The following is a 19,061-nucleotide window of genomic DNA, read 5'->3' on the forward strand; positions in this document are numbered from 1 at the left end:
GATAGAAAATAGATAGAACTAAATTAACTATTAGAATGGTAAGAAAGTCGTCGGAAATTTTTGACCACTTTCCTACTAAATATCATCTATAATAGACCAACATTTTATTGTATTCTTCATAAGAATTTCGTGACCAAAACACTATAGTATTGTTACAAACACAAAATGCTTCAATCGAAATGCTAATATTAAGAAATCTATTCAAATACCACAATCATGTGGTATCATTGGACTAAAACTCTTTAAGGCCCAAAAAATAATATTTTTCTCTATATTTTTATTTGTAGATAAAACATTTCTCTAACAGTCTCTGGAAAAAAACCCTAGATCTGAGAAAATGGAGAAAAGTTAAAGAGAGAAAAAAAAGAATCAGACCTTTTTCAGCATTACTTTGTTTTGCATGCTAAAATCGTTATAAGTCCATCTACTGAAATGTTTATTAATACTCAATTTTGGTTGCTTGATGCATGAGTGTTTGCTTAGTATATTTAGTCTGTACCCAGAGATTGCAGGTTGTTGTAATACTCTCTTTGATCACTCATGTTTTTTTTCTTTCTTTTAGAAATTTATTTTTTAACACTCATACTTATTCATCTCTTTTTTCTTTTTTTCATACATCATCACTCTTCTCCTTACACATACATATAGCAGATTTTCTACTAACTACTACATACTGACTTTCATCATTCTTTCACCTTAACTCTAATACATAGGCCATCATACATAAGCCACACTACACTCACTTAGACTCTAACTACTTATTTTAAGACTTTATCAACTACCTTAGCCTTTGATCATCACTAACTAAACACAGACATACTTATAAGACGTTTGGGCCATAGTTAGTTGTCTGGCCCAACTTCTTCCTTCTGAATTGACTTGGTTGTCGATGTTGACCTTTTCTCTCCTTCTTCACACGATGAACCACACTTCTTCATCTTCTTTGTTTCTTCTCTTTATTGACTGATTCTCCATTGTCACTAAATAACTCTTATCTTCTTCTATTTTGCAGGAACAATCAAGGCTCACAACTCAACAGGTTTGTTATATGTCAGAGAGAGGTTTATGCTAATATATTTTGCTCGTCAATGAAGGATGCAGGTTGAAAGGAGGATTCGGAGGATTGACAGTCTCCTCTCCTGTGGTGCTGAGGCATGGTTCAGCCGGTGTGGCGAGCCGGTGCGGTGGCGGATTCAAAAGGCGTGAATCAATTTTTTTTTTCTTCTGAACTCCGGAGCTGTAAGAGGATGGCGGCAGAATGAGCAAGAAAGATAAATATCGGTTTGGACTTTGATCCATCGGGAGGAAGGGGCTGGGATTTCCGGCAGGTTCGGACTTGGCGGCTGGAGTCGACTCTCCGGCAGGTTGACGACGAACTAGCAGCGAGCGCAAAGCTCCTGATTTGTAGCCGCCGTTGAGGTCGGCGAAGAGGAAGAAAGAGTTTCAATTATCGATGGGTTGCAATTAGTTTTTTCTATTTGGTTCGTTTTAATTTTACTCTGGTTTAATTTATTTGTAGAAAAATCTTAGGAAATATTTTGTAGGAAAACGGTAGAAAATAGTTCCTACAACCTTCCTACCAAAATTTCCAATTAAATTTTCCTACCAAAATTTCCAATTAAATTTTCCTACCAAATATTTTGTAAGAAATTTCCTACCATTTTTTATCATTTTTGATTTCCGACGAGCGATATCCTATGAAAAAAATCATAGGAAAATGATAAGAAAAGGCGATATCCTACAATTTCCTGACTATAATTTCTGTAGGAATGTGACATGTTTTCTTGTAGAGATCTCTACCAACAATCAAATGATTATTGAGAATGTAATTATCCATAGCAATTGTTTCGTCTAATTATTGAATTAGTGTTTTTCTAGTATGTACAACCATTTGTATTTGTCTTTGTTCTACAAATTTTTTAAAATTTCGTTGGTATACTTACGATATAATATGTAAAGTTAATATTTATATATAAAAAACAAAATAATATTTACCTTAACAGTCGTTTCTGTGGGAGGAGTTGAAATATCAATCGGACGTGTTGTTCTTGATTTTTTAGAAAAATTTGTATTTCGTCTCCAATTACCCGAAATTTCTACATTCAATAAAATACAAAAATTAGTTTTAAAGATACATGAATAAAAAAAATTCACAGTTTTAATATTTGATAAAAAAAATTCAAAAAATGGATCTTATCTTTTCTTCTCTTAGGACAAGAGTTGATATTGTTTTTTCCTTAATAAAACATTTGTACTCGTATTTTGGACTGTTGAAAAACACATAACAGTGTTTTTACTTAAAATATTTGTTTATTTATAAATTTATAAAATACATAGCTTATTATCATAATACATATAAATTAAGAAAACCTATACTAATAGATATCAAATCAGAGACATGGCTTCAATTATTAAAGATAGAACATTCCCAAATATATAGAAAAACATATATGTAATGGGTGGGATGAGATTCTCAAATGTGTAATTCTAAAATTTTAATTTAACTATAAGTATATCTTAATTAATCTTTCAGAAAAAAAAAATCATAGCTTAATTAATCGTTTAATACATGAATGAGAAAGACATTATTGATAATGATGGCATATAGAAGTGAATTTTCATTAATATTTATCCAAAGAAATTTTGTCTCAGAAATTAGATTATTGGCTTAATAACATTTCTTACTTTGCTCAATAATTTGACATTTAATCTATTGCTGGAGAAGCCATAAAACAGAATAGTCATTCCTCTTGATGATCTTGGATGGTTATTTCCTCTAAATGTTTTCAAATAATTAGACCCGTATATAATCATTAAGATCAAATGTAAAAACTACAAAACTTGTTAACATATACTCTCTCTGTTCAGAATTATTTGATGTTTTAGAAGGTTTTTTTTATTCAGAATTATTTGATGTTCTCATTTTTCAATGCAAAATTTAATGAATTTTTATAGTTTTTGACCTTTTATATTCTGCAGATTGTCTTATTATTGGCTGAATGATATTTAAATGAATTATAAATAATATTTTTAGTATAGAATGAATCCTTAAATTGTGTACAAAAACCTTAAATATCAAATAATTCTGAACACGGGAGTATGATATATCACATACCACCATTCTTCCTAACCCACCAATCCGTTAAGACACATCAAAGCAAAAACACCATCGAATCCAACACATGTTTATTTGATGTCAGTAGCAAAGTCACCATGTGCAATGCATTTGAGGGTTAACCCCATTGGATTATAAAAAAATATCGAATTAATCAGTTGAATATTTAAAATTATATAGCTATAAAATTAGATTTACTCACTGTCTCTAATACAGAATCGAAGTGTCAAGACCATCTTACCATCCGGATGAACAACAGAAACGACTTCCCTTTATTTTATCGAGTACCCCTATCAAATCTGTGTTTTAAAATCGATGATTCAAATATAAACAATCAAAATAATGAAAATTTTCCATACAACTCAACAAAAGTAAATTATTTGGATATACGATATATAAAGCGTACATAAGAACTATAAATATCTGAATAACAATGATTTACTGGATGTATCTCTTAGTTTCTACTGCAATAGAACAGCGTTGAGATTGTAATATAAAATATTTGAAATCCAGAGGACCAGTGTTACTCTATGACTTTATGAGGACTCTGAAACAAAGCTAAGAAAAAAGATGATTTGATTGTGACTTTAACGACAAGTAAAAGCAAACTAGAAACAATTTAAATTCGAATTAAAACAAGCATTAGACTAAGGAAATTCGCAGGAGTTTCAGAGATAAAATTCAGACGACTATTCATGGCACAATTTAAATGCAGGTCTCGAACTCAAACATAAATGCATATCGACCCACTGTCGTGGCACCGATAACTTTGTCTAACAACCTATAATTATAAACCTTCGTTTGAACATAGAAATCGCAGACAAGTATTAACAAGTAGGTTTGATCTGTTCACGATTTGCCTTAACATCAACTATCGTTGGCTAAGGACAAATCACTCACCAATGTTTTTTCTAGCAATCTATTACACTTTTGATGAACAGGTTAACCTAAAATCGCAAATTGAGTAATCAATTCAACCTAAGAATTACGTTTAACAATGGTGAAGACAAATCGATATTAAGTCCTATTTGCATCTAAATCCCTAACTCATGAAATCCTTTGAATACCTTAATCTAGCTAAAAGATTTACTCAGACATGGAGAAAAGAGAAACAGCAAAAGATGAAAAGGAATTCATGAATAAAAACAGAAGATAACAAGGGTTCAGAATTCTTCTCAAGTGTTGCAGGAATTCTTCTCCCCAAATCTTACAAGCAAAAACTCTCCAAAAGTCTAGAAAAGTGTAAAAGAAAGCGTAAGTGAAGTTCTGTAAAACGTCATTCTGTTTTTGAGGCGGCTCTGGTCTTTTATTCTCTTCATGCGTCCCAGAATTAGGCAAAAAAATTTTTCCTTATTTTTCTCCAGGCGGTTGGAGCAGCTGCTCCATGAAAAGGCTTAGTCGGGAGACCAAGAATGATCCAACTTCGTGTAAATTGGCCTCTTTTGCTGAGGTTCAGCTCCTTTTTGCTCCAATGCTACCAGTTACTCCAATTCCTTCATAAAGCCTCCTAGTTACCTGAAACAAACTGAAAAAGACTCCAAAGACTCCTAAAATGATCAGTAAACACCGGTTAGAATGAGTCAAAATCGCCACTTATCAACTTCCCCGGACTTAGACCTTTGTTTGTCCTTAAAAAAAAACTAAAATCTAGTTCCAGAAAAATTGATTAGGCAATGGTGGAAACTCGCAAAAACTCAGAAGACCGTAAATTTGACCACAGCATGCGGACGACCTGTTGCGACATCAATCCAAATTGAACCTCCATGTACTTCTCCGCAGACATTGCATGATCTGAGATTAGATCCATAATTTCACGACATTATCCATATCCCATCATCGCTGGGTCTCACTGATGAACCCAATGTCAAGGACCTTCTAGACTCATTCCCATACTATACCACGACAAACTGACCATAATACACAAAGGTAATATTCCTTTCCCCCGGATGTATTCTTTTGCAAGCTTTTGTTTTTATATAGATATCAAGGTTGTAGGTGAGTAATGGGGTCACAGGAAACTTTCTTACCCCTCACTTCCAATCCTTGTGTGATCATACTTTTCTAAGGTAAAATAGTGAGGTCCCGGGAAATTTTCCTACCCCTTTACCTTGAAAGAAAATCATCTCATCTTTTTAGGTATAGCTAATGCTTAAAATAAGGGAGAAGAGTACCAAATTTTTTTTTCATCACACAGGTCCTTGTTTGTCAGGTATGGATAACAAGTCAAGTCCTGTGAACACTGGTCACATCGATGAGGTAAATGGAAGAGCTCAGAAATCAGCTCAAGTCAATGGATTTCGTCAGAAACATGGACGCCTCTAGTCTGCTGGTCAGCTCTTGGATTTTCCATTAGTCGGATCTAGATTGATTCTGCAGCAATGTGATAACACCGTATTTTGATCACTTTTATGGATCGTTTTGAAATACTTTTTCTATGTTTTTAATTGCTTTCAAGTACTTTTATTACGTTTTTCTAGTATTTGTAGTTCCAAGACTCTTTTCAGGAAACTTAGGGAAAAACTTAACAAAGTCAAACAGTCAGAAATTCACCCACGATTGAGGGCCTTCTCACTGTCTGATCCAGCTCAAATTTGGAGATCTCAAAGATGGAAGTATCAGCTTTCCAGCACACGTTACAGCTTGGCAATCCAACAGTTCAATCAAAAGATACACGAAGAGCAAGATGTCCCGTAAACCAGCCGAAAAGCATTTCCACCCGCGGCCAACAGCCATTTCACCATGGTCAGAGGCTACTCGACCGCGGCCAACCATCCATTCCCCGCGGCCAACCATCCATTCCCCGTGGCCACGCACTTCTCGACCGCGGCCAGCCAACTCCAAACTCGAAGAACCATTTCTGAAGCCCAAAATGATTCCCTCATTTGGAGAAACCTTAAGTGACGCCCAGAGATGTCTTAGGCACTATAAATACATGTTTTAAGAACCCTAATTCGTATCACCTCATATGCTCTTATTGTTTTAGAATACTTTTTAAGTTTCAGCTTTTAGGGAGAGAAAGATTTGTCTCTTGAACCCTTGTTCTTTCTTTTTCAATTTCGATTATTGCTCTACTTTTAATACTATGTTTTTGATTTCGTTCATTATGTCTGAGTAGTTTTATTGTTGGGTCTAAGGGATTTTCGATGGAGATACATATATTCGATGAGGATTCCATGAGCTATTGGAGCTGAATCTTAGAACTTTTTCTTCTTAATTTACTTTTACTGCATGAGAGTAGCGTCATGAACTACAATCTGATACAGATGCTTGGTGACACGAAAGTGTTCATCCGGTGTCATATCTAGTTTGGGAGAACAAAACAAACATAGGAGCGGAAACCTACATATGGGCGATTTGTGAATGCGGATGAGTCTTAAACACAATGCATCTTTTCTCTTCCAGGGCCAGAGTGGAAACCTACTGGTCAGGGTTGAGAGAGATAGTTGTCTATAATCACGACAGTGGCGTATTCATACGTCCGTGATTCTAGTTCGAAAGTTTTATACTAAGATCTTATCAAATTTACTCTCTAGCAATGTTTTAAATCGTTCATACCCCAGAGAAAACTTCCCTGAAACCCAACGCCTCTTTTCTATAGATTTACACCGATTTTATTTCAAGCTTTAGTTCATCATTTTCATTCTCTTAATCGATTTTCATTTAAGCAATTAGGTTTCATTTTCTCGTTTTTAGTCGATTTCGTGAAGTTTAGTTATTAGGTCATTTTTAATTCCCGTATTTTCTTGTTAAGATTAGTTTTTACGTTTTAAAGACACCACCAAAACCCTTACCAAAATCGCCTGGTTCTAGACTTCCTTACTTTATATTTTTTGTACGAGTTCAACAGAAAATTCGATGATCTGGCCAATCATGTACGAGTTCTGGAAGAACAAACCCACAAGGACGCACAAACAATAGCCAGGATGATCAACCAAGTCGCCGCAGAGCAGGCAAGGCAAGGGTACGATATCATACAAAACTCAAGTGATATTGTGGAATCAAAACAGGATATCAAAGAAGTTGGAGAATTCGCCTCCTGGTATAGAGAGAAGACAGACGAAGAGTTGCAGAAAATCGAGCACAGGCTGAAGAAACTCAAACTCAAGGCACGGGAGATTGATGCAAGAATGGGACAGATGCCCAACATTGAGCCAATTGGGAGATCTTCTAAGAAATCTCCCACATATACTGATGAAGATGCACAACAACACCCTGGTGTGAGTTCAGAAGATGCTAGTTTACCAAAGAAAGAAGCTGAAGAGGTTCATGCCAAGTACAAGGAAGAGGAAGTAAACCATGAAAAAAACACATTCGGAGCCGCGAGTTCGACCACTATGACCGCGGCCAAGGTTACTTTTCCCACCGTCACGAGGCCTCTGACCGCGGGAATTGGTTGTTCAGATTTGCCTCGGGATTTGAAAGAAAGATGGTACATCTTCTGGCCCAGCTTCAACCTCCAGCACCTAAAAAAGCAACTCAGGGAGAAAGAAACCAGGTTTCAGATGAAGAAACAGATTGGCAGGAATCATTACCCTGTATGATGGCAATGCAATGTGTTGAGGATTCAGCTAACACTTCAATCCAAAAAGACCCGATATGCAGCAAGATAAAGATGTCATACATCGATTCAATCATTAAATACGACGCTGTAGCTTTCTTTTTTGAGTCCTATTCTGCGTTTGAAACACCAGCCAACACTTACAAAGAAAAGCAAGTTCGAACTCTCCATAAGGTCAATACTGCATGTCATTTTCTCATCTCTTATTCTATTAGAGGTGAAATGTTTAAAGACATACTTTGTGATTCTGGAGCTTGTCTTAACATGATGTCCAAGGAAATTGTTTTGAGACTTGGTATTAAGCACCTGCGCAGGACTAGAGCTAAGATTTGTCTATCTGATGATTCCAATGCAACACCTCAAGGAATAGCTCATGACATTCCTTTGAGAATAGGAGATTGCATTGTGCAGGTCGACTTCTACATTGTCGAACAAGAGAAGCAGCACATCCAGTGATTCTCGGATGGTCTTTTCTAACAACTTCCGGAGCTATAATGGACTGGCCAAACCAAAGGATTTCATTTGCTAATATCGATAAAGATGTCTTCACATAAGCTGTCACATACAACAGCAAGGCAGGAAAACGTTCTGCAACAGAAAAGTTTGAAGAAGAACTTTGGAGAGACGGAGAAACTGCTAGGCAAAGCAAGGAGATGTCGAAAAAGTCTTGTCTCAGGACAAGATCTTCTTCATTGGACTAAGCCACGTCCTACACCAAAGTCGAGCTAAACGACTTAAAACAGAAGCGCTTAATGGGAGGCAACTCATTTAGGTATTGTTTTCTTTAGGATTTTTCTTTCTTTTTCTATTGATATTTTTCTTTTTCTCAGTTTCAGATGTTTCTCATAAATCAAAAAAGCCAAAAAAAAATAAAAAAACCAAAAAAACTAAAAAGAAAAATGGTCTCTGACTGCTCGGCCCAGCAGGAACCAAGGAGAAGCAGGAACAAGCCGCATATTAAGACCCCGCAGGAAACATCATTTCGACCGCGACCGCGTCTTTCTGACCACTGCCGAGCCCTATTTCACTGCGGTCGCGTGACCCCTGACCGCGGTAAATGGTCGTTCAGATGATACCCGACCCCAAACCACCCACTTCACCTCATTCCACCTCACCTCATTCATTACTTCCCACCACCTTCCATCACCACCTATCACATTCCCAAACTTCTTCGAATGGATCCAGTCCATCTCCACCAGTATCCCAGATCCAGGTAAGTTCTCTTTGGCCTTACCAAATTCGATTATCTATGCATCCTTCTAATCCAATCTCGACTTGTTTCACACTGAGGACAATGTGATTTAAGTCTGAGGGAGGATTTCATCCCTTTCTAATCACTTTTCTTTCATGAGTCTTGCATTATCTTGATAAAAGTTATCAAATCAACATTCCTAAGAAAACCCGCTTCGTTAGAGATGTTGTTATGTGTTTTCGATGAAACTTTTGCAAGACAAAGATCCGCATACGAGTTTGAAGAGATTTTTAACAGAATATCTTACAAAAGATCAGAAGGGAGCAAGTTGATATTTACATGATTGGCCATAGGAAATTTGGGATGGGAAATGAAACTTCTCGGGTGTGTGTTGTATTTATAGAGAACTTGCAGTGATTTAAATCAAGGGATGCAACGGTCGGAGATAACCGTTTCACATAACCATTACCATAAGTCTACCATACGGACGGACCTAGAACACTCCAATATAAGTCTACCAAATCTCCGGTTTTTTCGTAGATTCCCGAATACAATTAGGACAAAAAAGTAATTTCGAGCCAAAAAGTCAAATGTCTACCAAACACTAACAACTAAGTCTACTTCAGGCAAGGTAAATAACTCTACCATAGAAACAAGTCTACCATAAAGCACCACATATGTCTACCAGATCGAGGTTATCTAGGTAAATACCAAATTTATTTAATCTACCACATGATGCTCAATATAAGTCTACCATACGTACAATAACTCTACCAATTGATCTTAAATCTACTAAACCAGCAAAAAATCTACCAACATTTTATAAGTCTACCACATATAACAATTAATCTACCACTTAATGGAAGGAATTCACCAAATTTTTACTTGAATATAAATCTACCACATAACCAACAAATCTACCCCAAAAGCGAAAAATCTACCAACATTTTTTAAATCTACCAAATGTAACAGTAAATCTACCACTTAACGGAAGGAAATCAGCAAATTTTTACTTGAAATTAAATCTACCACAAAGCAAACAAATCTACCACAAAAGTGAAAAATCTACCAACTAGATATAACTCTACTAATTTCAAACATAATCTACCATTAAGGGGGTAAGTCGTACCGTCAAGTTATGAAAAATTTTGTTACATAAATCTGCCACCAAAAAAAATTAAGTCTACCAACTCAGGAATTAAATCTACTACATATTCAATAAATCTACCACATTGTCAACAAATCTACAGACAAAGTCAACTATGTTAGTGCAGACCAGATTGTCTGGCTCCTTGGCTCCTTATCCTTCAACGATTTTCATAACAAGTCTACCAACATATTTGACAAGTCTAAACTCTAACAACAAATCTACCGAAACTTAATAAATCTACCACTCATAGTCAAAACTCTACCAATAAAAGTCTACAAATTTTTAACAAATCTACCAGCACTCAAATAAATCTACCATCGTCCTAATAATTCTACCGTCAAAATTTTTGCGTTGACCAAAATTTGTTAAGTCTACCGCCAAAGCCAGGTGGACTTATCAGTTTTTCAGCGCTATTTTCTGCCTACGTGGCATTAAAATAGTAATGGCATTTTTGTAATTAATTTTTTTCATCAAATGCGAAAAAAATGTTTTGGGTATGCTAGGTTAGTTTTGTAAAATGATAAAAGTGCGCCAAACAAGTAATAAAGATACTTTCTAAGGTTAGTACAGTAATCCTCCTTTTTTTATGGTTACTTTTAAAGTGCAGTGGGTATTGTAATGAAAAATTGGTTGTATTGTATGGTCAAAAACAGGTCTAAAACAAATGTCGAATGTAATCGTTTTGATTTATTTTATAAATACACAATACATGAATATAGCGTCAGACAAAAGCTACGTAAATGTAAATCGTAACACGAGTTAACTGCTACAACATTAAAGAAAACTAGGTGGGGATCCGCATGGGTTTGTGATGTATACAAAACTGAATAAAAATTATTTTTTATAATGGTGAAAAATTTTATATCATATATAAACATTTAAAAATTTGAAGAGTATTTGTTGTTATTGTGATATGTATCATTAATAAACCTATAAATTTCGATAGTTGGATAATGGTACTTTTGAAAAAAACTCATCACATTGTTAACGTGACCATTATCGTTATGTGCATCAATATTTACTGACGTACAACATTCCAATACCGCAGATCTTTAAGTTGCAGTTTGTTTCAGTGTGTATTTTTAACACTATTATATGGTTTTGTACTCGATTTCTTTTATGTTTAAAAATGTATTGATTCTCGATAATCAGGACAACCATTAATGAAAAAAGAGAAAGAGTATCAATTCTGAAGCATAAGTAAACTAAAAATGTCATTAAAATAAATCATTTAATTAGTAAAGGTATAAAGCAAAACAAATAAAAAATTATTGTTTTCTTACATTCTGAAAGACGGCCTTGTATACAACATTCAAAGTATTGGTTTGTGACTTATCCATAGTATCCGTTATCAGAATCTTTAAACTAGCTCTCAAAGTAACACTTGATATAACCACATAAAATTGTCCATGAGAAAATACGAGTTTTGGTAAATACAGTCCAACTTCTTACAAAGTCTGTCCTTGGCTTTAATTACTAGTCATTACATAGGCGATGGCTACATGAAATTGTTTACGCTTCATTCTAAAAAGAAGTTTTGTCTCGGTGGAGGAAACAAACATTTGTGGGATCAAGACCTTTTGAGTAATATACTCACCAGTTATATGGCTAGCTTGAATAACATGTTTGACCAATTGAGTTACCAAGAGTCTTGTTCCATTGCATAAAACATCTCTAGGGTCAACATTCCAAAGCAATATAATAAGTGTTCATATTTTCAATTTCAATTCATGGTTCGGCAATCCTGAGATCTTAATACTATTAAGATATTTCTGGTTAGGGAGGCACAATGATTTTATCAACTAATCACATTAATTAGTAGAATAAATTTTACCAAGAATAAACCAAATACAAATATAACAACAATGTTAGATATATGATCCACCAAAAAGTGAATTTATTGATATAAACTAAAGAAGACCAATAATTATATCAAAACCATAAAAATAATTAAAAGAAAAGCGACCAGTTAAAATAATATTATGAAACACTATTTTGTGGTACCTTTGGATATATAATCAAAATCTTGAGTCATATCTTCATAGTTACCCCTAAAAACAGTAACACAAAACTCGTTATCTGAAAAAATCACATTTGCATGTTTCTGAAGGATTTATTTTATTTATCATCCAGATTGTTTCTTAAACAAAAATCAGAAATACGAAAAAGACGATTTTTCCTTGAAAATCACCAGCATGATCTTTTTATAGTTTTTTTTTCATGAATGATAAATTTTAAGATAGATTTAGCCTTGTACTCTTCAACTTCTCATTCTCTCTTTGTTCTATTAGTTTACCTTCAAGCATCTTTGCCATATCTTTCATTTTCTTCTTCATATCAATCACACATTTCTCCGCTGTCAAAACATATTCATCATTTCAAATACTATTTTTTTGTAACTTTTGTGCTTCTCACCAAACATTTTAAACAGGGTTTGGAACAGGTTTAGTATTGTCGAATTCAAAATCTCTAAAATGTCAATGATCATACAATGATATTTTACGTGGACCATTGCCATTTTCTCCCTTACCAATGCTTGTTTCTCTAAATAGTTTGTCATTTTAAGTACTTTCCTTACTTTTTAGTTATTGGCTGTTTGGCGGTCTCAGTTTTGGGCATGAAAAATGTCACAAGAAATATAGAAAATAAAATCCTCATTACTGATGAGTTAATTAAAAACCAAAAATTCACCTATTTATCTAACCACTTAAGCAGCATAATTGTTCGACAAAAGTAAGTTTTCAGGTTTTTTGTTTTGGGTAAACTCCACACTCATCTTAGTCTTTCTATATCGCTTATTAATTAGTAAACGAAACACTTCTAAATATAATTGTTATTTGTAAGTAGAAATTATTAATAATATATTTATGCAAAACTCACCAATGCATATAGTCTGCATATGTGCAAAAGGACACTGAAATATTCATAATTTACTTCCATGGCCTAACTCAGTCATTGCAAAGCAGCCTTTGACAACATTTATCTTTGATGTGTTTCAGCCACTTGTCATGGTGGCGTTTTGTCCCAAAGCATTTAACAGCACTATCCTGAACTTAATCATACCTATGAACACTACAAGAATGCAGGCCAAAATCCTACGGTAAATATCGTTATTAAAGCATAGAAAACAGTCATTTCTTACCCAATACCTACGAAAAATAAGTTATAGAAAATCGGCCGCCGAAAATTTTAAATGGTAGATAAATGGTAGGAAATTTCCTACGAAAAAACCGTAGAAAATTTACTACGAACATTTTGGTAGGAATTTTGTTGTAAATGTATGACCAAAATCCTATCAATATCCTGCGATGAATTTTTCTACGATATTTTATTTTCCTAGTTTCTACGAATTATTTTCACCATTTAGTAATAAAATATTAGTTAAATTAATTTTAAAAATTATTTTGATATTAACTAATTAATATTAATTATAAAAGCTAATTTTGTTTTAAAAATAATATTATATTAAAAATTTTAAACTGGGAATAAGAACTGATTTACAAAAATATTGAACCAAAAAAAACTTAAACCAAACCAATTAAAAAACCCTAAACAAAAACCAAACCATCTTCCTCCTTGCTCCACCGCCGCCATCCTTCAACATCTCCAGAGCTCAGCAAAACAAAAAATCGATTAGCCACCATCCTTTTGATTAGCCACCATCTCCAGAGCTCAGCAAAACAAAAAAATCGATTAGCTAAAAAATGAATACATCAGAGAACTTAGAAACATCAAAGAGTGGGAGTAACCCAATGTGTACCTCCTAGGTTTGAGGCAAACTCCAAAATGGTGGATTCCGTTTTGATTTTGAAGCATGCGCGGTTTTCAGTGTGAAGCCATAAAGAAACAGACAAGAAATTAGGAGAAACGAGCTAGAAGAGAAGGATTTGCAAAGAAATTTAAAAAGGAAGAAGCTCTAGACCTAGCAGCTGTGTAGTCGACAAAATAACTAGACACTACACTTAACGATTCTCGCGTTATAATATTAAAGTTTGGGATTTTGGTAGGAAAATCGTAGGTATTCGGTATGATATATATTTTAATATATTTATATAATTTCGAAAATAATATTAATTTTGGTTTAATGAATTTGATAGGATTATGGTAGGAAATGAGTAAGTAAATTAATTTTCATGAAGAAAATAGTGTTATTGTGTTTTACAGAGAAATAAAAAAATAACTGCATAAAAATAAGATTTACCATTACTTAATAGAACGTAAACTTGTTGACCATATTCCTACGCAAATATGACAAGGATATATTCCTTCAAATCTCCTACGAATTATCCTACAGAAAATATTTCATCAGAAATGCCTAGTAAAATTCTGACAAAATATTCACAAACTTAATGGTTATTAATTAACCTACCACATAGATACTAAAATCCGACCATATTTCCTACGAAGTTAGGTTTGGTAGGTTATTAGAAAGAAGTTACTTACCAGTTTGACGTTTTATTTTCGTAGGTAATTTCTTACCAATTTTTGTAATTTTTCTTTTTCATCATATTTGCGTAGGAATATGGTTAAAAATTGTCCTACCAAATTTTTCGTAAAATTTTTTGTAGGAATAAGGTATATTTTCTTGTAGTGCAATATCACAATTCTCAAATATTAATTTCATTGTTTTCAATACCAATATGGACAATATCCCTCTTAAGACCGAATTGCACATCTCCAAAATGAGAAATTCAAGAGGAATTTTGCTTTGATGTGAGTTAGGCACAAACATGTAGTTCGTTGAACATAGAACAACAAGAAATGAACACCGAGTTTGGCAGAGATAAAGTAATCATAAATCTGCAAACTTCGTACATAGCAAACTACTTGAGCTCAGCCTCAGAACCTGTCTCCATCAACCATCCTTGAAAGACCCCTTTCTCGAGCAAGTAGCATATGCGCTTCATATTGATCTCGTGCTGCTGCTCCATCTTCTGTTTCAATCTGAAAAAAACATAACCGAACCCAAGAAAAGTCTCCCCCACCTGTTCTGTGTATCATACAGGTTATACACAAATAACCTTCTAACAAGGTAACCAATACGATTACGACAAAAAGAAACCACAAGGACGATACAGAAGTAAATATATAAATAAAATCTCTACCATTTGACACCATTGCAGAATACAGTGACAAGCAACACCTAAACAGTTACAAACATCAAACCAAGGTAAGACCACGAATAAAAGCAAAAAAAGTTAAAGATCAAAAATATCAATCTTTATAGAGAATAAATCACCACAGAGAAAGAAGAGAAAGATAGAGATGACGAACGAAAAAACAAAACGCCAGGAGTCAATAACAGAACAACGCAAACGCAAAACATGCAAACTTGCAAACGTGATAAACAAGAAACCGATACCTCGATAGAGATGTATGCACCTGACAAATATCTAAGAGCTAGACCCACCTACACGAACAAAATAAAATAAATAAACAAATCTTTTTGGAAATGACTGAAGAAAATGATCAATTTCAGTACTCGTAGTGTTTTTAAAGAGTTTTAAAAAGAGGGATCGGATTAAAAAACGGAGGATGATGATGATGAATTAGCTAGTGCAATAGACAATGTTTGCTCCCTTGTTTTTTACAAACGTAGTCACATGTTTGGCTAATAAAATAATCCAATATGATTTGCAGAAATATAACTCGTGCTGATTCAATCGGGAAACATCTTAACAAAATTAACAATAGAAAAACTATAGTAAATCCACAGAGTGTGAAAGTCAATCAAATTCCAACATGATCCTTATTACCTTCAATTTTTATAAACATATATAGTGTTGGGGTCGGTTTCCACCCTGCACAGATAAAACCATCCTGAAATAACTAAGTATAGAAAGTGGGAGAGCTGTGGCCATCAAATGGGAGAGCCATTCTCACCAAGGCAAGAAGAAGAGCCGTTTCCACCAAGACAAGCGGGAGAGCCGCGATCACCAAGTGGGAGAGCCGAGAAGAAGGAGAGATGGACCGAGCCGTATTACGGAAAATGGACCGAGCCCCTGTTTTACATACCTGGGCCGAGCCGCGGTGAGGTGGAGCGAATCATATCAAGCAGGCCGAGCCGTGGAGAGGTTAGGTGGGCCGAGCCGTAACAAAGACAATATGGGCCGAACCGCAAAGAAGCATGGATGGGCCGAACCGAAGCCTCGAGAGGTGAAGCCCATGGAAAACCCTAGGCGAGATACAAAGGCGGTCAGCCGCACGAGGTGATAAGGAAATATTCCGAAAATCTCGCCCGAGATTTTCGGCTAGACGGTTTAGAAAGTCAGTATAAATATGTGATATATGCAATTCATTCCGCCAACTTTTGGCAACCCTAAGCAATAAGGCCTAGACACTTTCACAGCAATAAAAATCTTCTTTTGATCTTACTGTTCTCGCGATTACCCTAGAAGTTTCAGATCCCTTAGTTTCTCTTCACAAATTCTTGGTTGTGCGAGTTTTGGCTCACACAATTTGGCGCCGTCTGTGGGGAACGAAACTTTCTTACTCTAAATCGACGAGACTTTAAGATCCGAAGAACATGGCGAGCAACACCCCCGACGACAACAACAACAACACCGGTAACGGCGCGGAGAAGGACGCTCCAGCATCAGGCACAACGACGGCGACGACCGAAACCCACGAGGAGATGCGATACATGATAGCCGCGTTGATGAAGAAAATTGATGACCAAGAAAAAAGAAACGAGGCGATTACGGCGAGGCTCGACGCGATGGCGGCTGAGGGACAACACTCGACTTGGAGAGCCGGAATTCCCGACCCGATGGATGGAATTCGGAGACGCTTCGATTTCTCGACACCCGCGGAAGCCTCGGGGAGTGGCGCAAGAAATTCCTCGTTTCTTCGTCCCCTTGACGAACGAACTCCCGCAGCAACCCGAATCAACATGACCGAGCCGCCTCCACTGCGCCGGAACTCCAGGCAACGAGCCGGCGAGGAAGGGGGCGATGCGCTCGACGTAGACGCCCAGGAGAACGAAGAGACCACGAATCCGCAACAAACTGGTTCGGCTCGCCGAATTAGTCAAGAAGAACTCGCCTCGGCACTGAACGGCATCCGGACTGACGAAGTCTCCGATCCAACCCGCGGCGATAACCCAACCGAGATGGAAGAAAATCTCCAATGGATCGAGCAGGCAGAACGCGAAGACGAGCCGAGGCGAGACGAGCGGGAGCGACCCCCCCCAATCAAAGGGAATGACTCACGCACAAACTCTCGAGCTCAAAGAGCTGCGAGCCTCTATGGCTCGGACAGTGGCTGAAATACGCGCTATGAAATCTCAAGTGCACAACGCGACAAGTGCCGCGCCCGAAATCGACCGAATGCTCGAAGAAACTCAAAGAACCCCGTTCACTGCAAGAATCACGGAGGCCAGGGTTCCCGAGCCGGGGAAGGTGAGAATCCCGTTCTACGAAGGAACAACCGACCCGAAAGCACACATCACCGCGTTTCGAATAGCGATGGGACAAGCCTTCACAAAGAACGCCGCTAAACTCACCGAACGCGAAGTAGATGCCGGATACTGCCTGCTCTTCGTGGAGCATCTCAAGGGAGCCGCGCTCGAATGGTTTTTGAGGCAGGAGCGCAATTCTATCGGCAGTTTTTCAACAGCTCTCCGCTTTGTTCCTTAAACAATACTCGATGTTTATGGACAGAGGAACATCTGATGCCGATCTGTGTACACTATCCCAAGGACCGAACGAACCGCAGTCGTGTCCAAAATATGACACGATTCAAGGCAGTCGTGTCCAAAATAGAAGGGATAAGCGACAAGGCTGCGCTCGAGGCTCTGAACCGATCTTTGTGGTACAAATCCGAGTTCTGCCAGGAGATGGCTCTCAATACGCCGCAAACAATTCAAGACGCATTGCACCGATCGTCAGACTTCGTCGTAAACGAGGAGGAAATGAAAAACTTGGATGAGCAGTACGAAGCCACGAAAGCAGCGATCCGAAGCTCAATTTTGCTGCGCCCCGCGAAGAAGGGCAATTCATCGAGCAATGCAACAACGCAGAGTCCAGATGAACCTAGGAGCGGAGGTGCCCATAACTACCAGGTCAGCTCCGGACGCAGAAGAGGAGAGCTGCGCAACAACACTTGGGTGAGAAAGTCCGCCAACTACGACGAGAAAGCTTTCTGCGAGTATCATCAGACCTATGGACACTCAACGGCTCAATGCCGAACTCTAGGAGCAAAGCTCGCAGCAAAAATGGCAGCAGGAGAGCTCCAAAACGCGGTCAGCCTCAAAGACCTCGTTCCTAACGGCGCGGCGGAACCAGCGAATCCTCCCCGACGAGGCGATAATCCCAAACGCGACAGGAGAGGCGAACCTGAAGAGCGACCCGAGCCGAGGCAAATGATCAATATGATTATGGGTGGATCTCAATACTACCAAGATACCGTGTCCTCCATCAAAGCCTATCAGCGTCGAGCCGAAGCGAAGGAGAATTGGACAGAGCCAACCAACATCCCAAACACAGTGATCTCTTTCGCCGAGGAGGAAACGTCAGGAATCGATCGACCTCACAACGATCCGTTGGTGATTGAGCTAACAATCAGGGATCATGATGTGGAAAGGGTGCTCATCGATACTCGAAGCTCGGTGAATGTCATCTTCAGGGAAACACTCAAAAGAATGGGAATCGACCTCTCCGAGGTGGAAGCAATCCCTAAACCTCTAACCGGATTTTCAGGAGAAACGACGATGCCTATGGGAACGCTCAGACTTCCCGTGGTAGCTAGCGGAGTCACTAAGATCGTCGAATTCTGCGTCATGGATCACCCAGCAATCTACAATGTGATCATGGGAACTCCCTGGATCAACGGGATGCGGGCAGTACCCTCCACTTACCATCTCTGCCTCAAATTCCCAACTCCATCGGGCGTCAAAACGATCTGGGGGAATCAGAAGGAGTCGCGAATGTGCTGCCTAGCCGAGCACAAACTGAGGAACCCCGTCACCGACGCACGAGCTAACATAGACCGCAAAAAAATGAAGACAGACAGAGAGCCCGCGAACGAGCTCTCCAAACTCTTATAG

At 37.3% G+C, this 19,061-nt stretch overlaps 1 protein-coding gene across 1 annotated transcript; it reads left to right on the forward strand.

Annotated features, from left to right (window-relative positions):
- Positions 1-17,852: 17,852 nt before the first annotated feature.
- Positions 17,853-19,061, forward strand: LOC112088066. The gene has a single exon (XM_024158218.1). It carries the CDS (start codon positions 17,853-17,855, stop codon positions 19,059-19,061), a length of 1,209 nt encoding a protein of 402 aa, XP_024013986.1.

This window comes from Eutrema salsugineum, unplaced genomic scaffold (genome assembly GCF_000478725.1).
Source record: "Eutrema salsugineum unplaced genomic scaffold, Eutsalg1_0 scaffold_15, whole genome shotgun sequence".
Taxonomy (NCBI): domain Eukaryota; kingdom Viridiplantae; phylum Streptophyta; class Magnoliopsida; order Brassicales; family Brassicaceae; genus Eutrema; species Eutrema salsugineum.

Bases quoted from the DNA above. Each gene is read 5' to 3' on its own strand.
- LOC112088066 (XM_024158218.1), top strand. From the start codon at position 17,853: ATGGCTCTCAATACGCCGCAAACAATTCAAGACGCATTGCACCGATCG.